The following is a 26874-nucleotide window of genomic DNA, read 5'->3' as shown; positions in this document are numbered from 1 at the left end:
GTCAGGTGTGTGTGATTGTACCTTTGTGTTTCCTGCCTAGACAAAGGATCCATGTTGTTGCACCATACTGGCTTCAGTTAGATTTGCATTTATTTTTGTTTAACCAGGAATTCCCATTGAGCTCTGAAAACCTCTTCTACAAGGTGGACCTAGATGTTGTGATATAGTATCTGTGGTGACCCCTGTTCAACCGTCCTGCCTTGATTTTATTGTTCCTTGATGTGGACAGGGAAGTCAACATTGAGACCTGAACTAGCTTTGACGGCTTTAGCCACAAACCAAGTGATATCTAATCAGCCCCTGTTCCTGTTGTTATCTATCTGTCTCTACTACGACCCCCGACCACTCAGGGGGAACATGGGAGGAGCTTGAGTGGCCTACTGGTGACCTTTGCTCTCTAGAGCAGTACGAGGGAGAGCGAGGTGTGTCTATCTACTGGTGTGTCTCAGACTGAGCCTTAATAAGACTTCCTGGTTCACCTCTGTCACCTTTATGTATGTGCCTCTCTGGTGAGAACTCCACGCCAGATCTGGGTCCAATACATTATTTACTTAAGCTGCACTTTATTTAGTTTGCCTGGTACCATAGAAACCAATAGAATAGTCCCAGAACACTGCAAACTTTAATTTGACCCTGCCTGGTCCACACAGCCTGTACTGGACTATGATGTTGTACCATCTTTATAAGCCCTATAGCCATTCTGCCCCTCAGCCAAAACCCTTCAAATATGATCATTTTTTTGAGTCAGTACTGTTCTTTATGAATGTACTGGCTTGAATGAGAGTGTCCAGGGTTGTGTTGGCAGGAGCTGGAGTTTCCCACAGGTCTCTCTTCCTAGTTCCTCCTCACCCATCTGTCTGTTCATTCATTCAGTTAAGTCTTCTGTGTGATAGTAGTAGAATATCTTGGTCATGAAACATGCACTATACTTTATGGGTTTTCATATCTGTATGTGTTTGGTCTGTGTGCAGGCTTGTGTAGTTGTGTTCTTACAATTGTGCAGGAACGTGTGTTTGTGTGTGGTCATGTGTGTGTGTGTGTGTGCCTGCCTCTGTGCATGCATCCGTGTTCCATGATCTCATAAAGCTCCGTCTGTGTCCCACTACCGTTCAGACTGTGAGGACAGGCCTCATCCAGGCCCACCTGTGAATGGGAGGAAAGGCAAGTGCACTCAGGAGTGTGCCATTGTGGTGGTGTGTCCTCAATAGTGCCCTCAGGGGCGTGTCAGTGCTGTGGGACTCTGCATGCCAGTTAGAGCTTCCATAGTTAATTTAGTCAACTTTCTTCCGTGTTTCTTTCTCTCTTTTATCCACATTTCATATTTTCTGAGATGATGAATGTGATTGATTAGATTTGGGTTGATTTGCAGTGTTTAACTAACCACAGGAGTGGAGGTTGGGTGAGTGTGTGGTGATGATAACGATGATGATCTTCATCATTATGACGATGATGATAATAAGGTTGAGACTGATGCTAATATAACAGAGTTGTGTCTCCCTGAGCTCATATAGTCGTGCGTGCCCCAGCCCCATCACAACCACACACCACTAATCTACACTGCCCTTTAATTGAAGGGTTTGAGAATCAATGTTCAGCCCTTTATCCCCATGTCACAACCACACAATTCAATGGAACAGTATTAGTTATATATACTGTATAGCTCCATGGTCAAATTTGCCGTTTGGAATTAAAGATCATTTCAATTAGACATGTAAGATTTCGTGCTTCAGTCAAAGCGGCACTTATTGAGATTGAAGTAAATCTAGTTGAGGAAAAGGGATGCATGCTGGGATTGCAGTTTGAAGAGTTTAAGTTGAACCAGTCACCTTAGACACAACATTCATGCAACTGGTTGTTGGTCGTTAGTAGATGTTGCAATTTAAATGCCAATTGTCATGAAACTGTCGATAACAGCTTGTAAATATCATTCTTGATAATGGGCCAACAAAAAACAGATCTGCTGTATTAATTTGATCACTCTGTTATCACAGAGAATTTCTTTGCACAGCAGGAAATACAAATTGTAGTCTATTCAAGGTTTAAAAAGGCTTCTAAAGTTTGTAATTTCCACTTGTAATTTCCACTAGTCAGACTTGATTTGACCTAACGAAAGATGTGTCAACCCCTACAAAAATGTCCATTAATTTACATTTCCTGTTGCTGCAGAATTATTTTCCTGCTGTGAGAAACAGGGTTAAATTAAGATAGTCCATCAATTCAGAAGACCATTACCACTACTGGCCAGCAGATGACGCAAAATTCATAATCTTTAGTAAGGAGCTGTCCATGATTGCAGTGCTGAACCTGGCTGCCTTTCCCTGTCGCGACTTCGTTTCACAATGAAGACACACAGGCAAACACGGTCTACATATTCATGATAATGAAACAGATTAATTAATACAGCTGTATTTTTCTTTTGCCTATCCTGTAGATGTTTTTAACAACATTGTGTGGCTCCTAATACCCATTCAATGTATCACATCCATAGAAATAAATGTATTAAAAAATATATATATGTTGATTCCTCCCATGCCCCTGTACCCATGATCCATATAATGGGTTGTGAGTGTTGACCATATAGCTGACCATAAGTCTCTTCACCACAGGATGAACTGTGTTCTCTCCCAGGTGACTGTCAGTGAGGTATCTTAGGGTTTTCCTGAGTGCAGCACCATTAATGGAGAGAGAGAGTTATAGATTCATGGTGAATCTTGATGGAATCGATCCCACATGTTTAAATAGGAAAGGTTCATTCAATTCAAAACGCTTCATTGCCATAAATGTACACAAGACAACAAATTATCTTTGACAGGAACACTGTTTGTTGTTGTTTGCTGATGAAAGGAGCTCTATGCCCCTCTACTGTGAGTGTTGTCAACAGCTCCTCTGTCTGAGCTGTCAGAGGTATTGTAAAACTCTGTGGGTCTCTCCCTCCCTCCCTCCCTCCCTCCCCCTCCCTCCCTCCCTCCCTCCCTCCCTCCCTCCCTCCCTCCCCCTCCCTCCCTCCCTCCCTCCCTCCCTCCCTCCCTCCCTCCCTCCCTCCCTGCCCTGCCTCAGAGGTGACATGGGAGGACCAGCAGAAAGGCCTCAATGGTTCTCTTTCTGAGGGAGGAACACAGCCAGGTTTGTCTTGGGCTGCGGTCCCAAATTGCACCCTATTTCCTACAGTATGTAGTGTACTACTTTTGACCAGGGCCCATAGAGTACTGGTCAAAAGTACTGCACTATACAGGGAATAGGGTGCCATTTGGGACACACACTTGGAGTGGAGACCTGATGACTTCAACCTAATCTTGGCCCTGTGGGCCCCTCACTAATCTTGGCCCTGTGGGCCCCTCACTGTGGTTATCCTTATCTAAATGTCACAGAGGCTCTGACCTCTGTCCTTCTCCTCTCTGTGATGTGCAGTGATGCAGTGTAGCATGGTAGTGTTTGATTTGGTTTGGTAAGTGGTTTGCTGAGTTTGTTTTGTGGTCGGGTCTCTGAAAACTATGACATTTTAGTTTCTTTTAAACATGTCTAATTAATCTCCATAACTTATGGTTTCTGGTCTGGGCTGTAGATTTACATGTAAAAGAGTGTTGCCAGGCAAAACAGCTGTGAATGTTTGTTTCTCAATTATTTTGTTGAGTATCCATGGAAACACGTATGTACATGTAAATCTCCATGTATGGAAGAATTACATGTAGATCAATAATGAACCCTCATTATGTGACTGAGTGGGCATGAGGGACAGACTTCTGGAAGAGTTGTGTCAATGGAAATTGTATATAGGCCCTCTGGAGACAATTAACTTGATTGAAGATCATTTTGAGGTAGATAAGATGAGCATCACTGAAAGTGTTATCCATGATCATAGTCATTAGAGCTTCTCTTACTGCTGAATGAAAGTAGACCGGCTCTAGCTGATACATCCATTAGCTAACACCTTGATAAAATGCACCATGCTACCAGGACACTGGGACACATTGGAATTAAGAGTTGCATACTGACTGTTTTACTTGGTGTAGTTTCCTAGTTATCACCAGTTTGCTTGCCATGGATTGTAATGTTGTGTTGTGGTCTTTCCTGAACTGTAGCTCAGTGAGGGCAGTAGTTAATGACTTCAGCTTTAATGAAGCTTCAATGTTAGTCTATCTCTGTCTCTCTCTCTTTCTCTCTCTCTGTCTCTCTCTCTCTTGCTATCTCTGTCTCTCTCTCTCTCTGTCTCTCTTTCTCTCTCTGTCTCTTTCTGTCTCTTTCTCTGTCTCTCTCTCTCTCTCCCTGTCTCTCTCTCTGTCTCTTTCTCTGTCTCTCTCTCTCTCTCTCTCTCTCTCTCCGTCTCTCGCTCCCTGTCTCTCTCTGTCTCTCTGTCTCTCTCTCTCTCTCTCTCTCTCTCCCTGTCTCTCTGTCTCTCTCTCCCTGTCTCTCTCTGTCTCTGTCTCTCTCCCTGTCTCTCTCTCTCTCTCTCTCTCTCTCTCTCTGTAGTGCACAGATTATGATACACCCACTACTTTGTGAAAGCATGACATGTGACTGTAGCAATATGCTGAAATCAATGAATATGTTTTCTGCTGAAGCCATCATGATTCAATTATGATTCATAGAATGTTTGCAGTCATACTGTCAGAGGCATTGTAAAACTCTGTGGGTCAGTATGCTCATACTGTCAGAGGTATTGTAAAACTCTGTGGGTCAGTATGCTCATACTGTCAGAGGTATTGTAAAACTCTGTGGGTCAGTATGCCCATACTGTCAGAGGTATTGTAAAACTCTGTGGGTCAGTATGCTCATACTGTCAGAGGTATTGTAAAACTCTGTGGGTCAGTATGCTCATACTGTCAGAGGTATTGTAAAACTCTGTGGGTCAGTATGCTCATACTGTCAGAGGTATTGTAAAACTCTGTGGGTCAGTATGCCCATACTGTCAGAGGCATTGTAAAACTCTGTGGGTCAGTATGCTCATACTGTCAGAGGTATTGTAAAACTCTGTGGGTCAGTATGCTCATACTGTCAGAGGTATTGTAAAACTCTGTGGGTCAGTATGCCCGTACTGTCAGAGGCATTGTAAAACTCTGTGGGTCAGTATGCTCATACTGTCAGAGGTATTGTACAACTCTGTGGGTCAGTATGCTCATACTGTCAGAGGTATTGTAAAACTCTGTGGGTCAGTATGCTCATACTGTCAGAGGCATTGTAAAACTCTGTGGGTCAGTATGCTCATACTGTCAGAGGTATTGTACAACTCTGTGGGTCAGTATGCTCATACTGTCAGAGGTATTGTAAAACTCTGTGGGTCAGTATGCTCATACTGTCAGAAACAACTCTGTGGGTCAGTATGCTCATACTGTCAGAGGTATTGTACAACTCTGTGGGTCAGTATGCTCATACTGTCAGAGGTATTGTACAACTCTGTGGGTCAGTATGCTCATACTGTCAGAGGTATTGTACAACTCTGTGGGTCAGTATGCCCATACTGTCAGAGGTATTGTATCTGTGGGTCAGTATCTCATGGGTCAGTATGCCCATACTGTCAGAGGTATTGTACAACTCTGTGGGTCAGTATGCTCATACTGTCAGAGGTATTGTACAACTCTGTGGGTCAGTATGCTCATACTGTCAGAGGTATTGTACAACTCTGTGGGTCAGTATGCTCATACTGTCAGAGGTATTGTACAACTCTGTGGGTCAGTATGCTCATACTGTCAGAGGTATTGTACAACTCTGTGGGTCAGTATGCTCATACTGTCAGAGGTATTGTACAACTCTGTGGGTCAGTATGCTCATACTGTCAGAGGTATTGTACAACTCTGTGGGTCAGTATGCTCATACTGTCAGAGGTATTGTACAACTCTGTGGGTCAGTATGCTCATACTGTCAGAGGTATTGTACAACTCTGTGGGTCAGTATGCTCATACTGTCAGAGGTATTGTAAAACTCTGTGGGTCAGTATGCTCATACTGTCAGAGGTATTGTAAAACTCTGTGGGTCAGTATGCTCATACTGTCAGAGGTATTGTAAAACTCTGTGGGTCAGTATGCCCATACTGTCAGAGGTATTGTACAACTCTGTGGGTCAGTATGCCCGTACTGTCAGAGGTATTGTATAACTCTGTGGGTCAGTATGCTCATGCTGTCAGGTGATGACTCTTTGACCCCTTTCAACAAGCACTGGTCAGTGTTTGGACAATATGACTCAAGATGAACAAAACAAGGATGATTATTTGATGACTATCTATATTTTGTTACATAATCTTACTATTCCGTTAGTCAGCGCCTCGCCAAAATGTTTGGGTGTGCGTCAACTAATGCATTTTACTAGATAGAGGATTATTTAAACAGAGTTTATTTGTGTTATGTAAGGTACGCCATTGATGAGTTCACCTAGGACTTTTACCATGCTGTTGTACCATGCTGTTGTAGCATGCTGTTGATGACAAGCATTGACCTACAACTTGTACCATGCTGTTGATGACGAGCCAAAAATTGCCTGCTCGCTTTGTTCAGCTACAGCGGGTATCTCTTGACTTGACAATGAGGTGAGGTGAGTTGAGTTGGCACGGTGGTGTGATCAGATCAAAGCTGAATAAGGCAGATGTCTCACAGTGTTGTTTTATTCATGCCTCTCTTAATTATTCAACTTAATGAAGACGTAATTGACCTAACTGCAGATGTTGACTACAGTGTGTTACACATTAAGGCCAATAATCAGAGTCTCGTCACCTGGCCTTACACATCGGCTCTGTCCCACATGGCACCCTTTTCACTACAGTGGCTTGCGAAAGTATTCACCCCCTTGGCATTTTTCCTATTTTGTTGCCTTACAACCTGGAATTAAAATATATTTTTTGGGGGGGTTGTATCATTTGATTTACACAACATGCCTACCACTTTGAAGATGCAAAATATATTTTATCATGAAACAAACAAGAAATAACACTAAAAAACAAACTTGAGCGTGTATAACTATTCACCTCCCCCAAAGTCAATACTTTGTAGAGCCACCTTTTGCAGCAATAACAGCTGCAAGTCTCTTGGGGTATGTCTCTATAAGCTTGGTACATCTGGCCACTGGCATTTTTGCCCATTCTTCAAGGCAAAACTGCTCCAGCTCCTTCAAGTTGGATGGGTTCTGCTGGTGTACAGGAATATTTAAGTCATACCACAGATTTTCAATTAGATTGAGGTCTTGGCTTTGACTAGGCCATTCCAAGACATTTAAATGTTTCCCCTTAAACCACTTGAGTGTTGCTTTAGCAGTTTGCTTAGGGTCATTGTCCTGCTGCAAAGTGAATCTCTGTCCCAGTCTCAAATCTCTGGAAGACTGAAACAGGTTTCCCTCAAGGATTTCCTTGTGTTTAGCGCCATCCATCATTCCTTCAATTCTGACCAGTTTCCCAGTCCCTGCTGATGACAAACATCCCCACAGCATGATGCTGCCACCACCATGCTTCAATGTGGGGATGGTGTTCTCAGGGTGATGTAAGGTGTTGGTTTTGTGCCAGACATAGCGTTTTCCTTGATGGCCAAAAAGCTCAGTTTTAGTCTCATCTGACCAGAGTACCTTCCTCCATATGTTTGGGGTGTCTCCACATACCTTTTGACGAACACCAAATGTGTTTGCTTATTTTTTTCTTTAAGCAATTTTTTTTTCTGGCCACTCTTCTGTAAAGCCCAGCTCTGTGGAGTGTACGGCTTAAAGTGGTCCTATGGACAGATACTCCAGTCTCCACTGTGGAATGTTGCAGCTCCTTCAGGGTTATCTTTGGTCTCTTTGTTGCCTCTGATTAATGCCCTCCTTGCCTGGTCCATGAGTGTTGGTGGGCGGCCCTCTCTTGGAAGGTTTGTTGTGGTGCCATATCTTTCCATTTTTTAATAATGGATTTAATGGTGCCTTGTGGGATGTTCAAAGTTTCTGATATTGTTTTATAACCCAATCCTGATCTGTACTTCTCCACAACTTTGTCCCTGACCTGTTTGGAGCTCCTTGGTCTTCATGGTGCAGCTTGCTTGGTGGTGCCCCTTTCTTAGTGGTGTTGCAGACTCTGGGGCCTTTCAGAGCAGGTGTATATATACTGAGATCATGTTACCGATCATGTGACACTTAGATTGCCCACAGGTGAACTTTATTTAACTAATTATGTGACTTCTAAAGGTAATTGGTTGCACCAGATCTTATTTAGGGGCTTCAAAGCAAAGGGGGTGAATACATATCTACACACCACTTTTCCATTTTTCATTTTTTATAATTGTTTGGAACAAATTATTTTTAAAATTTCACTTCACCAATTTGGACTATTTTGTGTATGTCCATTACATGAACTCCAAATAAAAATACGTTTAAATTACAGGTTGTAATGCTACAAAATAGGAAAAACGCCAAGGGGGATGAATACTTTTGCAAGGCACTGTACATAGTACACCACGTAGGGATTAGGGTGCCATTTGGGATGCAGACAACAACTCGTATAGCTGCAGCTGTGGTTTGTGGTGGTCTCCCAGGGGGTGTACACCAAAGCCTTCAACATGGAAGCATACAAGAAGGGGACAAGAGGAACAGTAGGGGGGTAGGTGGGCACACATCCAGGAGTGGACTTTGTCACTTCAGTGAAGATGGTCTTTGAGCTAACCACCCCCACCACAGCTTGCCCAGTCATAGTTAGCGGAATCACTATGGCTGTGTGAAGCCACAGTTTGTTCCCTTGTTTATTTGGATCTCTTTTAGCCCACAATGGGGTCTTACTGTATCTTCCAAAATCCCATGAAAATACAACACCATTACATGCATAACACAGTAAGTGTATCACTATGCTTGCGTGAAGCCACAGACGAGCCAGGAGGAGTGAGTGCTCCATCTCTCTCTCTCTTTCTCTCTCTCTCTCTCTCTCTCTCTCTCTCTCTCTCTCTCTCTCGGTTCCATTATGCAAGATGATTTGCACACGGCAGGGGATGATTAATGAAAGGCTGATGAAAGCACAGCTCATCAAAACCTAAGCACATTCTGTTTTCCTCCCAAGACACAGTGGCGGAATAGGAGTGGGATTATGTACTGGAGTAGGGGGAGATGGTTGTTAATTGGAGGCTAACAGAGGCTCTGGAGAGGAGAGCGACTGCTAGTCGATCCCAGCTCTCTCTGTTGTGTAACCTGTTCATTCCCAGGGGTATTGGTGGGCCTACTCTCTCTGTGCCTCAGCCTCAATCACAACAACAAGGTTTCTGAAAGAAAGAAAGAAAGAAAGAAAAGTTGTGGTACTGGTAGCTTTCTCTTTTGTACCTACCGCCGCCTCTCTGCCTGCTTTTGGTTGTTTATGTTCCAGGCTGTCTGTCTGTCTGTCTGTCCGTCTCTCCACAGTAGACTATTAGTCCAAGTGGCTCCCCCACCGCCTCTCTTCTACCTCTAAAGTCTTTTAGTGTTTCTGTCTGCTTTGTCAGCTCCAACGCTCTTCCTCCCATCCTTAACGTCTACTTGACTGTTTCAGCTCTCTTTCCTCTGGACAGTACACAGCAGCTCACCTTTCCCCCTCTTTGTTTTTCAATAACACTACAGGTCCTTTAGTCCAGCCGCTCCCGGCCTGCCTTGCACCCTTCTCTTCTCTTCACTTTTCTCCTTGGCTGTCCATTAGTGCAATTTGTGTTGGTGTGATCTTTCCTTGTTGTGGTGTATGATTTTGTTTGTGTTGTTGTGCTCTGTGCTTGTTGTTGTTGTTGTCGTTTTGTGCCACCCCCTGTCCATCATGCCCCCCTCACTCTGACCCCCACCCGATCTGTGCGGCGGCCACTGTGAAGGAGGGTCCTCCACAGTGATATCACTTCCTGTCCATGGTGTTACCCCTCTCACTCCCATCTCCTGTCCTCTGTCTGTGTCTGTGTTTTGTCATGTGACCCCAGAAGACACGGACTCACCAGGTTGGACCAGCTCAGGTCTGTCCCTCCTTCTTCTGTATGCCTCCCCTTTTTACCTCCTTCTCATCTTCCTCATTCCTCCTCTTCTTCATCCCGCCTACTCCTGCTTTCTCATGTCCATTCTTCCCTGCTGATTGAGCTTGTTGGAGATGTTTTTTTTTTTTTTTTGGGGGTGGGGGGTGGATTTGACTCAGTTTGTGTGTGCTTGCTTACATGTAAGCATGCATGGTCATACATGTCAACTGTGTTCATTGTAACATGTCTGTTGTTCAGCTATATTCAACCATGACGACATTTCATCGAGGCATGTTGTACAAATAGAACCTAGGAATCCTGATATGCCACCAAGATGGCAGAAAGTGCATCTCATTCTGTTGTTCTACAACATAAGGTCATATCTCATGAACTGTCATATAAAGCTGATGGACAGGAAATCATATTCACATGTTGCAGAAAAACTAACATGGAGGCTGTCCTTTCATTTCCCATCATTCCTGGAGATCTTCATTTAGTCTCATCTATTATCTTTCTACATTCATTTGCTCTTTGTTTTTGTGTTTTCTTTCTCTCATGCGCCTGTGCTTCATCTCCACACTGCCATCATACAAATCTAAAGTAGAGAGAATGAAAGTGTGTCCAGAGAATGGTGATGCAGGTAAGACGGCTAGAGTTACTGTAGTCTGCCTGACATCACGAAGTGAGGCCGTCCCAAATGGCACCTTCCCCATTCCCTAGTCGAGTGTATTCTGTTGGACCGGAGCCACATTGGGAACACTATATAGGGAATAGGGTTCCTCTGATCTGAATACTCCCCACACTACAGACTGACTGACTGACCTAACAGACCTGACTGACCTGACATGCTCACTGTGGCATGTGGACAGTCACGTTTTGCCCCCAAAGCCTATGTGAGCTCTGGGAGGTTGGTAGCTGCTTGCAAGAAATATGATGAATAATGAATTCAGTAAAATAAACTATGGCAAAGAGGTTGTATAGTAAAGTTAGGGCTGCAGACCCAACAGAGCATATCTGAGATTTTGACACAGAATAACTGACACTTTTCATTCAATCCCTTCATGTAAACTCCAAGTGAACCCCTTCATTATGAAATGGAATATTTCTTACAAGTTGTTGTTTGTGTTTTCCTACTGTTCATTTTGCCAGCTCTATGTGACATCATGGACTGTTGGTGTCTGGGAGAACTAACTCTGAACGCTGTATGCAGCACTTTTATACAATAACATTGTCATGTGAAAATGATACCCGAATAAGTCTTTGGATCATAGTAATGCGGGATTCCTAAATCAAAGTAGAAACCTTTTTTTATGCTGATATCTTGAGGACTTTTTCGGTCAGTGCTTTATACCAGAACCCCCAAAACATTTCAAAAGACTATTCCTGAGTAGCGTTGCAAAAATCTGTGAATTTCCCCCAAATTCCCAGGTTTTCCAGAAATCCTGGTTGGAAGACAACGGATTATTCCCTTGTGATTCTGGGAGTCTTCCAACCAGGATTTCCCTATTCCTGAGTATGACCTCCACTGACCACTCTGCTCCCTAGGTGCTATGGATGTGGAGGAGAGGACCAGACAGATGAAGCTGAAAGTGAACAAGTTCAAGCAGGGGGCCGGGTGCGACTCCAGACTGGAACAGGTCTACAACAAGGCAAGACACAGTGACACAGTCCTCCTTTCCCTTTCATAAGTAGAACATTGTTAGCATCACACCATTTCTCCCAACAAACTGACTTGGAGTTACTTTAACACATCCATGTTCAGTGCACGTGAAGCAGGACCATCGCTCTTAAGGCAAGACCAATACCAGCCCTTCCTTCCTATTCTATTCATAACATGGTCATTAAGTAGACACTTTGTATACAAACTGACTTACGGCTAACACAGAAAATGTTCAGTAAATGTGACCCGCGCAGGAATCAAATTAAAGACGAGCAGGATGTTAACAGCATCATACTCAAACCCATGGCGAGACATCAAAAAGTGTAAAACACTTTTTTCCAAACACCCATTACAGCAGTATTCACAATTTGGCAAGCTTCATGAACAAGTATACGTACATACATGAGGTATTATATCGACCCTGTGAATCCATGGAATGTAGCAGTGACTGTGTCCAGAGTCACACAGACTGTAGTTGCTGTAAGTGTAGTGTGTTTATAAAGAGCCCTGGGGGCCTCGCCAGAGCCTGAGCCAAGCCTTATAAGAGAAAGCATGTCCATCCTGTCCTGTCTTCCTTTTAAGTGCGTGGAATGATAACTACTGCCCTGGAATACACTAAGCATGCATTACACTTATAGTTCTATAAAAATAAACATTTGTCAACTCTGTTAGTTGTGAGGAGTGCCACGAACTACAACTGTATTTTAACAAACTGGACACAGAGCAGCTTTTAATATACAATCTCTTTCTTTGCAGATGATTTTCATTTGTTTTAACATCATGTCTTGGTTCACCAACTTGCTATAAAAAAAACAAAGAAAAATATCCTTTTCCCATTTCTTGTTCATGCCAAATGATTTTGATTAGCTTACATTTTGGCTTTACAGAGAACAATTTACTATCGCTCAAGATTATTTGGTTATATAACCTAGTATTTCTCTGTGTCCTCCTCCTAGAACATTGGCCGTAATGAATGTGAATGAGCTGCTCTTTGGCTAACAATTGTTTTAGGACGAACAGATCTCCTTATAAAGCCAACGAATCATTGAAAGCAAAGATTTTGGCCACATGAAAGTTTGTTCTATTGTCCTTTGTCTTATAATTTTCTAATTAAAACTTTGATAAATTCCTTCCCCACAGACTATAACCCTTGCAATAGACTATTTAAAATAGTTTATTATCTACATCACATACAGTGGGGCAAAAAAGTATTTAGTCAGCCACCAATTGTGCAAGTTCTCCCACTTAAAAAGATGAGAGAGGCCTGTAATTTTCATCATAGGTACACTTCAACTATGATGGACAAAATGAGAAAAATAAATCCAGAAAATCACATTGTAGGATTTTTAATGAATTTATTTGTAAATTATGGTGGAAAATGGTCACCTACAAACAAACAAGATTTCTGGCTCTCACAGACCTGTAACTTCTTCTTTAAGAGGCTCCTCTGTCCTCCACTCGGTACCTGTATTAATGGCACCTGTTTGAACTTGTTATCAGTATAAAAGACACCTGTCCACAACCTCAAACAGTCACACTCCAAACTCCACTATGGCTAAGACCAACGAGCTGTCAAAGGACACCAGAAACAAAATTGTAGACCTGCACCAGGCTGGGAAGACTGAATCTGCAATAGGTAAGCAGCTTGGTTTGACCACTGATAATCTCCCTCTATCTGGGGCTCCACGCAAGATCTCACCCCGTGGGGTCAAAATGATCACAAGAACGGTGAGCAAAAATCCCAGAACCACACGACCAAAGTAAAGCCTACCATCAGTAACACACTACGCCGCTAGGGACTCAAATCCTGCAGTGCCAGACGTGTGCCCCTGCTTAAGCCAGTACATGTCCAGGCCCGTCTGAAGTTTGCTAGAGAGCATTTGGATGATCCAGAAGACGATTGGGAGAATGTCATATGGTCAGATGAAACCAAAATAGAACTTTTTGGTAAAAACTCAACTCGTCGTGTTTGGAGGACAAAGAATGCTGAGTTGCATCCAAAGAACACCATACCTACTGTGAAGCATGGGGGTGGAAACATCATGCTTTGGGGCTGTTTTTCTGCAAAGGGACCAGGACGACTGATCCGTGTAAAGGAAAGAATGAATGGGGCCATGTATCGTGAGATTTTGAGTGAAAACCTCCTTCCATCAGCAAGGGCATTGAAGATGAAATGTGGCTGGGTGTTTCAGCATGGCAATGATCCCAAACACACCGCCCGGGCAACGAAGGAGTGGCTTCGTAAGAAGCATTTCAAGGTCCTGGAGTGGCCTAGCCAGTCTCCAGATGTCAACCCCATAGAAAATCTTTGGAGGGAGTTGAAAGTCTGTGTTGCCCAAAAAACAGCCCGAAAACATCACTGCTCTAGAGGAGATCTGCATGGAGGAATGGGACAAAATACCAGCAACAGTGTGTGAAAACCTTGTGAAGACTTATAGAAAATGTTTGACCTCTGTCATTGCCAACAAAGGGTATATAACAAAGTATTGAGATAAAAATGAAAATTACAGGCCTCTCTCATCTTTTTAACTGGGAGAACTTGCACAATTGGTGGCTGACTAAATACTTTTTTGCCCCACTGTACACTGAGTGTACAAAACATTATGACCACCATGACATAGACTGACCAGGTGAGTCCAGGTGAAAGCTATGATCTCTTATTTATGTAGGTGACAGGTATCCTAGTGGTTAAGGTAGCTACGGTTGGGCAAGAAAGGTTGCTGGTTCAAATCCCCGAGTTCACAAGGTGATAAATATGTCGATGTTCTCTTGAGCAAGGCACCTAACCCTAACTGCTCCTGTAAGTGGCTCTGGATAAGAGCGTTTTTTCTAAATAGAAAATGTCACTTCCAAATCCACTTCCATCAGTGTAGATGAAGGGGAGGAGACGGGTTAAAGAAGGATTTTTAAACCTTGAGGCAATTGAGACATGGATTGTGTATGTGCGCCATTCAGAGGGTGAATGGGTAAGAAAGAAGATTGAAGTGCCTTTGAGCAGGGAATGGTGCCAGGCGCACAGGAGGTTGGTGGCACCTTAATTGGGGAGGACGGGCTCATGGTCATGGCTGGAGCGGCATCAGTGGACTGGTATCAAACACATGGTCTCCATTTGCTCCGTTCCAGCCATTATTATGAACCTTTATCTCCTCAGTAGCCTCCACTGGGTTTTTCACGCTCAATCGTTTCCCGTGTGTATCAAGAATGGTCCACCACCCAAAGGAGAACCAGCCAATGTAACACAACTGTGGGAAGCATTGGACTCAACATGGGCCAGCATGAAGAGCTTTTTTTGTCTTAAAGGGGAAATGTTGCATTTGTTGGCAGTAGGCAGAGGGTGGCATAATGTGTCTGATTCTCTGTAGTAATGGTACGGGAATAATAATGTATTTTATTTTGCAAAGTAGTTTCTTGCATCAAACAAACTCACAACATTCTCAGTCACCTCCTTGTCTGTGTGATAAAGGTTATTGTCAAGCCCTGCATGTTTTTTTACTTCTTTTCATCTAATGGAATGTAGCCTACATTGAACACCACACATTGTCTGTTACTGTAGACTGAATGATAGAACAGCTATTTGCATGTTAAAATGTTATGGGATGCACTTTCTCCACTGTTTTTAATGGTAGGTGACTCTGGTAGGCCTACATTATGATAGTAGCCACAGTAGCCTACCTGACTGCTGTTAAAACTAACATCAAGCGGGTACAGCCTCAGTGCTCAAAGTAAACGTTCACTTGAAGTTGCACAGACTTTTCACAATGTTCAATTTTGCGCTCAGCAGGGAGCGTCTGTTTTTAGTTGTGTGCTGAGTGGTGTGTGTTTCTCCTTTACAGAGGAGGGATGGTCAGCGGGGTTCAGACAACATGTCAGCCAAGTCTTCGGACAGTGATGTAAGCGACGTGTCCGCTGTGTCGAGAACCAGTAGTGCCTCTCGGTTCAGCAGCACGAGCTACATGTCTGTCCAATCAGAACGGCCGCGAGGAAAGCAGAAGATCAGGTAGGAAGCAGCAACACACCAAGGGGAGACAGAAGCCCTAGGTCCAATACCTCTGCCTTGCCAGGGATGGGCAAACCCCAAAGGCTGTGAACCTTTCTTTCAACTAAAGTTGCCAAGTCCAGACATTTTCCACAATGAAAATAGTTTTCACTTGGTTTCTTAACTTTAGAGGGAAATGCACAGCTAGCATTGTGCTATTTCCCACCATCCAGTGAGTTCCGGTTTGGCTCTGCCTAGGTGAAAATGGAGCTAAATGTTTGAACTCTACTGCTTCCGGTTGGGGTTTGCTCGTAACTGGTAACTCATACTAGTGTGAAACGATGCTGTATGGTTTGTCTCGTGTTGAAACATAACTGAAACAGATATGCATGTTTTTTTGCTGTTTTATGTATGCTCCATTTTTTTCTCATTGTTGACCTTATTTCTGCAGTTTGGTTTCACATACCTTTCTTTCGTTTCCTTTCTGCTTTGCATGCGCCTCGTTTGCGCTTCTGTTACGTCCTCATCTATTCCGAATCAAGGAACCAATCACGGGAAGGGGATGAACATTTGGGCGAGGTGCTGGAGGAAGAGGAAGTTGGGCGAGAGGAAGTGGGGGGGGGAGCGGGGGGTACACATAGAGGGCAGGGTAAACAGAGGGAAGGGGAGGAGGAGGCTAAAAAGGAAGGAGGTGAGAGGAGGACCACTGTAGTCACACAGAAGTCACAGGAGGAGGAGGATGAAGAGGAAATGCTGCGGAGGAGGTTCTCAGAGACTGACCTCAGGTAACTAGTTAACTAGTTCACCAGTCTGACCTCAATCTAACCTCAATCCAACCTCCGGTCAAACCTAACCTGACCTCAATCTAACCTCAATCCAACCTCCGGTCAAACCTAACCTGATCTCAATCTAACCTCAATCCAACCTCAGGTCAAACCTAACCTGACCTCAATCTAACCTCAATCCAACCACAGGTCCAACCTAACCTGACCTCAATCTAACCTCAATCCAACCTCAGGTCCAACCTAACCTGACCTCAATCTAACCTCAATCCAACCTCAGGTCAAACCTAACCTGACCTCAATCTAACCTCAATCCAACCTCAGGTCAAACCTAACCTGACCTCGATCTAACCTCAATCCAACCACAGGTCAAACCTAACCTGACCTCAATTTAACCTCAATCCAACCTCAGGTCAAACCTAACCTGACCTCAATCTAACCTCAATCCAACCACAGGTCAAACCTAACCTGACCTCAATCTAACCTCAATCCAACCTCAGGTCAAACCTGACCTCAAACAAACCTCAATCCCTCAATCTAACATGAATCTTACATCAATCCATTATTTATGTTATTATTTATGTGGAATGCCAGTTATCATGTTCCCATAATGTTTTACATGATACATTTATATTACATTTATATTACAGACATGACAGTTGTTTTGTTTCAACAGGGAGGATAGTCCTCATAACAGAGGCTGTTAAAATATGTCAAGATTAGAACAAATAGATTTGGAACCCTGTGAGTTCTTCTCAGCAGTAGGCCAACAGATTAGTTTAGCTGTCTAATAAGATGTAATCAGTGTTACATTGCATTCACAGCAGGAACTAAGAGCTTCTTGCAAACAGACTCTATTTTTAGTCCGGTTTTGAAAAAACACATCAAGCTAAATGCTCAGATCTTATTAAGTAAAGTGCTACCGATGTGGACACACACACAAAGTTATGTTACACAAGGCTGTAGTCAGTCAGTTGCTAAATCACTTGTTTGTCTGTACCTCTCAGTGTTTGGCCAGTATGATGTCCTTTTCCTTGCCTGTGGCTGGCTCTATGTGCTTGTAAACCCAGCTGACCCTGACCCCCTGACCCCATAACCCAGTCCACAACTACTGTTGTCCTCTGGCCTTCAACTACAACTCTCTTCAACTTTCTTCAACTCTCTTCAACCCTGGCTGTTAATGCTTTCAGCTGCTCTCTTTGTAATCACTTTGAATGTCTGTGCAGTACCTCGTACGATCACTGAAAACCCGTGAGGTTGATGGTAATAGTAATGTTCTGGGTAGAGGTACAGTAAAAGCCTGTGTTGCCGCTTCAAACTAGTACTCCAGTGACACAGCATCAGAGAGCATGGACTGGATAATGAGTCTCTTTGTGAATGACAAGACAGAGAGCATGGACTGGATAAGAAGTCTCTTTGTAAATGAAAAGACAGAGAGCATGGACTGGATAAGGAGTCTCTTTGTAAATGAAAAGACAGAGAGCATGGACTGGATAAGGAGTCTCTTTGTAAATGAAAAGACAGAGAGCATGGACTGGATAAGGAGTCTCTTTGTAAATGAAAAGACAGAGAGCATGGACTGGATAAGGAGTCTCTTTGTAAATGAAAAGACAGAGAGCATGGACTGGATAAGGAGTCTCTTTGTAAATGAAAAGACAGAGAGCATGGACTGGATAAGGAGTCTCTTTGTAAATGAAAAGACAGAGAGCATGGACTGGATAAGAAGTCTCTTTGTAAATGAAAAGACAGAGAGCATGGACTGGATAAGGAGTCTCTTTGTAAATGAAAAGACAGAGAGCATGGACTGGATAAGGAGTCTCTTTGTAAATGTCTCTTTGTAAATGAAAAGACAGAGAGCATGGACTGGATAAGGAGTCTCTTTGTAAATGAAAAGACAGAGAGCATGGACTGGATAAGGAGTCTCTTTGTAAATGAAAAGACAGAGAGCATGGACTGGATAAGGAGTCTCTTTGTAAATGAATGAAAAGACAAATGAAAAGACAGCATGGACTGGATAAGGAGTCTCCTTGTAAATGAAAAGACAGAGAGCATGGACTGGATAAGGAGTCTCCTTGTGAATGAAAAGACAGAGAGCATGGACTGGATAAGGAGTCTCCTTGTAAATGAAAAGACAGAGAGCATGGACTGGATAAGGAGTCTCCTTGTGAATGAAAAGACAGAGAGCATGGACTGGATAAGGAGTCTCCTTGTGAATGAAAAGCAGATGGATGGAGAGCTGGAGAGCACAGTGTTCAGATGATGAAGTGTTTTTCCTCATGCTGCTGTGTACCTTTCATTTACTCCGTTATTGTGTGCTACAAGGTAATGCTTTCAACCAGCCTTATTATGGAGATCTTAACAGGGACGCTGAACAGTTCTGTTACACAATACAAGAGATAATCCCAGACAGACAGATAGAGAGACAGAGAGGAGCACAGACAGACAGATAGAGAAACAGAGAGGAGCACAGACAGACAGACAGAGAAACAGAGAGGAGCACAGACAGACAGAGAGACAGAGAGGAGCACAGACAGACAGACAGACAGACAGACAGACAGACAGAGACAGACAGGATCACAGACAGACAGACAGACAGACAGACAGACAGGAAGACAGACAGACAGACAGACAGACAGACAGACAGACAGACAGACAGACAGACAGACAGACAGACAGACAGACAGACAGACAGCAGACAGACAGACAGACAGACAGACAGAGAGGAGCACAGACAGACAGACAGACAGACAGAGACAGAGAGGAGCACAGACAGAGACAGACAGACAGACAGACAGACAGACAGACACTATTTGAGTGGCTTTTCCACTCGATTGGCTTAACAATGTGATAAATAAGAGGTGAGATGAACAAGGCTAACTTAGAGTACTACATGGACAGTTTTCTAATAGAATGAATGATGTTCACATTTGGCAATACAAGGGCATTGTATAGAAACCCAAACCTCTTCAATAACTCAATAAGGATAGTGAATAGCTACAGTGGCCATCGATTGCTCAGGGACATACAATACAGGCATCATTCTCAGTTTTTCATTTTTATTTTTTATACCTTTACTTAACTAGGTAGACCAGTTGAGAACAAGTTCTCATTTACAACTGCAACCTGGCCAAGATAAAGCAAAGCAGTGTGACAAAAACAACACAGAGTTACACATGGGATAAACAAACATACAGTCAATAACACAATAGAAAATCTATATACAGTGTGTGCAAATGAAGTAAGATTATGGAGGTAAGGCAATAAATAGAGGCGAGATAATTACAATTTAGCAATTAAACACTGGAGTGATAGATGTGCAGATGATGATGTGCAAGTAGAGATACTGGGTGCAAAAGAGCAAAAAAACAATATGGAGATGAGGTGGGGATACGGGTACAGTGATCGGTAAGCTTGGAGGGTTTTGTGCTGGGAAACGGTTATTATGTTCATAGTCTTCACAATCCAATCTCAAGATCAGTGTTACATGTCTCCTCTCAGTTCAGTTGATGTGTTAATGATTTGCAGCAAGGAGATAAAGATAACCTTTTTACCACACGCATGTAATCACATGACAAAAGAGATACATAAATGGAGGTTTATTGTAAAGTGTATAATACAACACAAGCTCTTTTGTGACGCGCTTTGCACCAATGCATGCACACACAAACACACACAGACACACCTGAACTAAGCTAAGGGGACTAGACGGTTGCCAGGGGTGTCCAGGAAGTGAACTAAGCTAAGGGGACTAGACAGTTGCCAGGGGTGTCCAGGAAGTGAACTAAGCTAAGGGGACTAGACGGTTGCCAGGGGTGTCCAGGAAGTGAACTAAGCTAAGGGGACTAAACGGTTGCCAGGGGTGTCCAGGAAGTGAACTAAGCTAAGGGGACAAGACGGTTGCCAGGGGTGTCCAGGAAGTGAACTAAGCTAAGGGGACTAAACGGTTGCCAGGGGTGTCCAGGAAGTGAACTAAGCTAAGGGGACTAAACGGCTGCCAGGGGTGTCCAGGAAGTGAACTAAGCTAAGGGGACTAAACGGTTGCCAGGGGTGTCCAGGAAGTTAGGAGCTTTCCATCAGTACATTTAAATACACACACCTCCTTCTTCTCCATTTAATCCATTACTGTTACCTTGCTAACTGCTCATTCTTGTGAGTTAAAGTAAAGACTAATACATTGAAGGACAAATCTGTCTTTAACAATAAGTTAGAGTTGCACCCCCTCGAAGATGGATAAACAACTCTACACTTAAACTCAAGGGAAGCTGTACAGAGAAATGATGAAACAAAGCATATCTCAGTATACCCTGTTCTTATTCCCCATAAGCCTCCCTGAACACCTCAGTCACTCAACGTTGAGACTCAGCCGTCTATCTGTGTCTGTGGCTCATGTAGATAGGAGGAGAGGAGGACGCATGCAAACGCTCTGACCTGGAGCACGGTTTCCATAGAAACCAATTATTTCTGCATCACCTCAGTTTTAGCGCCAGTCTTTCTGCAAGAGTATCTAGATCCCACAGTAGAGGCTGCTGAGGAGGGGAGAGGGGAGAAAGACAAGATTTGTCTTTCCTGAGATGACCATATCTGACATCCATCATTCATCAACCGGTTGTCAAGGTGCCTGTCAGTCACTTTCAGTTCAGTGACTGAAGTTATTTACAGTTATCTTGAATTAGTATTAATCATTTGAAAAGCTGTTTTGAGAAAAAAATGATCCTTTCAATAATATGTTTAAACTTCAGTTCAAGCATTTTCATGCTTTTGTTAAAGTATTTTCGTCTAAATCAAAAATGTGCAGAGGTTGTGCTATTTTTACCTAAGAACAGACCTACATTGAACATGCATTTAAAATGCTGCTCACTGCCTCGAATAGGAGCCAACCAGACTAAATCCTGTTGGCCCGTGAACACACAGAAATACTTGTGCAGCTCTTGTTTTAGCTGAGGGAACATCTTGGCCTAGATGAAAATGAAACACACAGCAACAATCTGCATGACAAGGAAGGAACACAGTGTTGGTTTGTTCAGTTAGCTGGGGTTGAAACCAGTCCCTCCAGTCTCTGGAGAGGCTCAGTGTTCCAAGCTGCCTAGCATTGCGGACAGACCCTGACACAAGACTCAGCAATGAGCTAAGGAGGAGGAGGATGTGGGGGTGGGGGAGGAGTGGGGGGAGGGGGAGGAGGAGTGGTAGAAGGCCATCCATAACATTAGATGGGAGATTTTGGTATATTTTTGAGGCAAACTATAGCTCTCATAGACCATCCCCTGAACTGAGGACTCAGATAAACTGCAGCCATGTATAGCCTTGTTGAAGATCTGTCTGTCTGGCATGTAGGATGAAGCCAGGCAATAGAAATGCTGCTTAGGAATCATATTGATCTCACATTAATATTTGACTATGTATAAGAGCAGCCCACAACTTCACTGTTGTCATTTTGTGTCAGTAGATTAAACAACACCACCATAGTAGAGATAAAAAGCACATGTGAAAATGCCAATTAAAACCCACTGCGTTTGTTGCCCTTGAAGTCACTTCTTCAAGGGTTCCGAGGTGCTTTATTGGAGACTAATCCTCTATGTAATCCACGACAGAGCAGCTCTCACTAACACCACTTACTATCATAAACAATGGGCTTTATGAGGTGTGCTTGTAATTTCCATCTGAGCTACTTAACAACCCTTACCCTCCTCTAGTGAGACTTTAGGCAGTGCCAACCATGACCATGCAAAACAACACAGGGTGGCAAAGTTAAACAAGGCGGTATTCCAATAGAGCATTCCAGATTTTAATTTTGAAGAGAAGATTTTCCTCTGATATGTTTTTAGCTAGTTACAATTAGTATTCTATTGCAACAGGTAACTCCTACATTCACCTGTTGGCAAACTCATGAATAATACAAATTCAGAGAGGAGCTGACAGCCTAGGAAGCTTGGATAAATGCTCAGTCATCTCTGCTGAGTTCATGGAAGAAGTGGAGAGAGAATAGTGTAGGCGAGGACTGGCCACATGCATCCACTGAGCTCAATAGAAAATGTTTTCCTGGCACTCTACTGCATTCAGACTGAGATGAATGCGGGTTAGGCCTGAGAACTTTCCAGTAGTATCATGGTGTACTTTGTCAGTATCATAACAGCAGTTACATTTGAAGTCAGAAGTTTACACACACCTTAGCCAAATACATTTAAACTCAGTTTTTCACAATTCCTGACATTTAATCCTAGTAAAAATTCCTTGTATTAGGTCTGTTAGGATCACCACTTTATTTTAAGAATGTGAAATGTCAGAATAATAGTAGAGAGAATAATTTATTTCAGCTTTTATTTCTTTCATCACATTCCTAGTGGCTCAGAAGTTTACATACACTCAATTAGTATTTGGAAGCATTGCCTTTAAATTGTTTAACTTGGGTCAAACGTTTTGGGTAGCCTTCCACAAGCTTCCCACAATAAGTTGGGTGAATTTTGACCCATTCCTCCTGACAGAGCTGGTGTAGCGGAGTCAGGTTTGTAGGCCTCCTTGCTCACACACGCCTTTTCAGTTCTGGCCACAAATTTTCTATAGGATTGAGGTCAGGGCTTTGTGATGGCCACTCCAATACCTTGACTTTGTTGTCCTTAAGCCATTTTGCCACAACTTTGGAAGTATGCTTGGGGTCATTGTCCATTTGCAAGACCCATTTGCGACCAAGCTTTAACTTCCTGACTGATGTCTTGAGATGTAGCTTCAATATATCCGCATAACTATCCCACCTCATGATGCCATCTATTTTGTGAAGTTCACCAGTCCCTCCTGCAGCAAAGCACCTCCACAACATGACGCTGCACCCCTGTGCTTCACGGTTGGGATGGTGTTCTTCGGCTTGCAAGCCTCCCACTTTTTCCTCCAAACATAACGATGGTCATTATGGCCAAACAGTTTTATTTTGGTTTCATCAGTCCAGAGGACATTTCTCCAAAAATGTCTTTGTCCCCATGTGCAGTTGCAAACCGTAGTCTGGCTTTTTTATGGCGGTTTTGGAGCAGTGGCATCTTCCTTGCTGAGAGGCCTTTCAGGTTATGTGGATATAGGACTCGTTTTACTGTGGATATAGATACTTTTGTACCTGTTTCCTCCAGCATCTTCACAAGGTCCTTTGCTGTTTTTATGGGATTGATTTACACTTTTCGCACCAAAGTACATTCATCTCTAGGAGACAGAACGCGTCTCCTTCCTGAGCGGTATGACAGCTGTGTGGTCCCATGGTGTTTATACTTGAATACTATTGTTTGTACAGATGAACGTGGTACCTTCAGGCATTTGGAAATTTCTCCCAAGGATGAACCAGACTTGTGGAGGTCTACAATTTTTCTTCTGAGGTCTTGGCTGATTTCTTTTGATTTTCCCATGATGTCAAGCAACGAGGCACTGAGTTTGAAGGTAGGCCTTGAAATACATCCACAGGTACACCTCCAATTGACTCAAATGATGTCAATTAGCCTATCAGAAGCTTCTAAAGCCATGACATCATTTTCTGGAATTTTCCAAGCTGTTTAAAGGCACAGTCAATTTAGTGTATGTAAACTTTTGACCCACTGGAATTGTGATGCAGTGAATTATAAGTTAAATAATCTGTCTGTAAACAATTGTTGGAAAAATTACTTGTGTCATGTACAAAGTAGATGTCCTAACCGACTTGCCAAAACTATAGTTTATTAACAAGAGATTTGTGGAGTGGTTGAAAAACGAGTTTTAATGATTCCAACCTAAGTGTATGTAAACGTCTGACTTCAACTGTATATTGCGAAATGCTTTAAACAGACAATCAACCTTTTGAAGATCAGTGTGTTTCACAGAGTTCCATTCTGACCTTCTGACCTCTCATTGATGATCATGGAGATGAGAGGTGGAGAGAGGAAAAATTATCTCTGTACATGACACCTCTAACTCTGTCATCTCTGTCACACTGGCCCTTCTAATGACTGTGTGTGCCACCTGAGGTCAGACAGAACAGGGCCACCTGCCAAGAGATCACCTGGCTGACCTCCCTGCCAGAGGAGAGCACCAACTCACCTAATGAGTCTATTAGCAAGGTCTCGCTCTCCTTCCTCCCTCTCTACTTTCTCTCTCCTTTCTCTCTCTCTCATTCTCCCTCTCTCCTTTTCTCCCTCTCGCTCTCCTTTATCCCTCTCCTTTCTCCCTCTCTCTCTCTTTTTTCCCTTTCTCTCTTTTTTCCCTCTCTCTCATTTCTCACTATTTCTCTCTCTTTTCTCCCTATCTCTCTCTCCTTTCTCCCTCTCTCTCTCTCTTTTCTTCCTCTCTCGCTCTCCTTTCTCCCTATCTCTCTCTCTTTTCTCCATCTCTCTCTTTTCTCCCACTCTCTCTTTCTCTCTCTCTTTTCTCCCTCTCTCTCTTTTCTCTCTCTCTCTTTTCTCCCTCTCTCCTTTCTCCCCCTCTCTCTATTTTCTCCCCCTCTCTCTCCTTTCTCCCTATCTCTCTCTTTTCTCCCTCTCTCTTTTCTCCCTCTCTCTCTCCTTTCTCCCTCTCTACTTTCTCTCTCTCTCTCCTTTCTCTCTCTCTGGTTCTCTCTCTTTTGTTGTCTCTCTGTCCCTCTCTCTCCTTTCTCTCTCTCTCGTTCTCTCTCTTGTGTTGTCTCTCTCTCTCCTTTCTCCCTATCTCTCTCCTTTCACTCTGTTCTCTCTCTCTCATTCTCCCTCATTGTCTCTTTCTGTCTCTCCCCTCTCTCTCTCTCTCTCTCTCTCTCTCTCTCTCTCTCTCTCTCTCTAAAGATTACACTTACAAAAGTTCCAAAATACATTTCAAATGTTATATTTTGTCAGTATACAGTGTTGTAATGATGTGCAAATAGTTCAACACATCTCTCTCTCTCTTTCCAGTGCTCTTAATAAACTCATGAGTGTGCAGAGACAGGGATCGCTTACTTCTCACTTGCATACCCCTCTCTCCCTCAGAACACTGAGCTAATACAGTGAGCTTATGGGCTGATTGATTTCTGAGGAGCTTTAAGTCTTACATGTGTATTGCTGGCTGATGGAAACTCATAGTTAAACAGAGTAATCCATAGTTAGTGAATTGTAGCATGTATTATAGGTTATTTTTTGTAAATAACTAATGTAGGCTATATGATAGGAGGATAAAATAATCATTTAGATGTACAGTATTCACTGTGCCTCTTTCAGTTCAGTATCTACAGCCGATTAGGATGAACCCAGTGGACGTGTTCAGTTCAGTATCTACAGGCGATTAGGATGAACCCAGTGGACGTGTTCAGTTCAGTATCTACAGGCGATTAGAATGAACCCAGTGGACGTGTTCAGTTCAGTATCTACAGGCGATTAGGATGAACCCAGTGGACGTGTTCAGTTCAGTATCTACAGGCGATTAGAATGAACCCAGTGGACGTGTTCAGTTCAGTATCTACAGGCGATTAGGATGAACCCAGTGGACGTGTTCAGTTCAGTATCTACAGCCGATTTGGACGAACCCAGTGGACGTGTTCAGTTCAGTATCTACAGTCGATTAAGATGAACCCAGTGGACGTGTTCAGTTCAGTATCTACAGGCGATTAGGATGAACCCAGTGGACGTGTTCAGTTCAGTATCTACAGGCGATTAGGATGAACCCAGTGGACGTGTTCAGTTCAGTATCTACAGCCGATTTGGACGAACCCAGTGGACGTGTTCAGTTCAGTATCTACAGGCGATTAGGATGAACCCAGTGGACGTGTTCAGTATCTACAGCCGATTAGGATGAACCCAGTGGACGTGTTCAGTTCAGTATCTACAGGCGATTAGGATGAACCCAGTGGACGTGTTCAGTTCAGTATCTACAGGCGATTAGGATGAACCTAGTGGACGTGTTCAGTTCAGTATCTACAGGCGATTAGGATGAACCCAGTGGACGTGTTCAGTTCAGTATCTACAGCCGATTAGGATGAACCCAGTGGACGTGTTCAGTTCAGTATCTACAGGCGATTAGGATGAACCCAGTGGACGTGTTCAGTTCAGTATCTACAGGCGATTTGGATGAACCCAGTGGACGTGTTCAGTTCATACAGAAGCAGAAACATCCCTTCACTGAGTGAGGATACACGAGCCCTATATAACCACCTTCAGAGCAAGTACGGGAAGTAGCCTATGGAACAGCTTCCTACTGAATAGAGAACTAAATACCACAGACGTGAATGGTAGAGATCCTATTGACTTTTCTTAAAATCGTCTGGATGAGACAATTGTGCGTTATAGGTCAGCCGCAGTTTTAGACGGCTCCTGTCCTCTGGCGGCTCTTTACCACGTATTTATACTCCCTTATACTCATTAGGACTTGAAACCCATGGCACGGGGTATCATTTGTCTCTCAAACTTTAAACCCAGGACTGTGAGCCAAAATGAGACCTTCATTTCGACACCTATTTCCTTTCAAGCAGACAAAGAACATTTATTTTTTGGAATAATTTCTCACCCGTATTGTAAGCGTGCTCATGAATCAGGGTCAAACTTCACATCTTTTCTTTGATCAATTGAATCCTGAGGAGAATAAATAAGAACAGATGGCCAGTCAGAATGA

The 26874-nt window shown here is 43.3% G+C and overlaps 1 protein-coding gene across 13 annotated transcripts in view; it reads left to right on the top strand.

Annotated features, from left to right (window-relative positions):
* The window catches only part of rims2a (regulating synaptic membrane exocytosis 2a), a 215292-nt gene that overhangs the window by 158934 nt on the left and 29484 nt on the right, over positions 1-26874 (top strand). For 8 of the 13 annotated variants that reach the window (XM_042310264.1, XM_042310266.1, XM_042310267.1 and 5 more), the window contains 3 exons: positions 9867-9899; positions 11442-11545; positions 15390-15553. The exons of 4 other annotated variants lie outside the window; for them this stretch is intronic. In XM_042310264.1, coding sequence (XP_042166198.1) covers positions 9867-9899; positions 11442-11545; positions 15390-15553 — 301 coding nt within the window. Of the gene's footprint in view, positions 1-9866; positions 9900-11441; positions 11546-15389; positions 15554-16188; positions 16318-26874 lie in introns of those variants that run through there. One more of the 13 variants, XM_042310300.1, reaches the window with a different exon arrangement.

Source organism: Oncorhynchus tshawytscha, linkage group LG03 (assembly GCF_018296145.1).
Source record: "Oncorhynchus tshawytscha isolate Ot180627B linkage group LG03, Otsh_v2.0, whole genome shotgun sequence".
Classification (NCBI taxonomy): domain Eukaryota; kingdom Metazoa; phylum Chordata; class Actinopteri; order Salmoniformes; family Salmonidae; genus Oncorhynchus; species Oncorhynchus tshawytscha.
The sequence above is the reverse complement of the archived record's forward strand: the minus strand, read 5'-3'. Positions and strand labels throughout refer to the sequence as shown.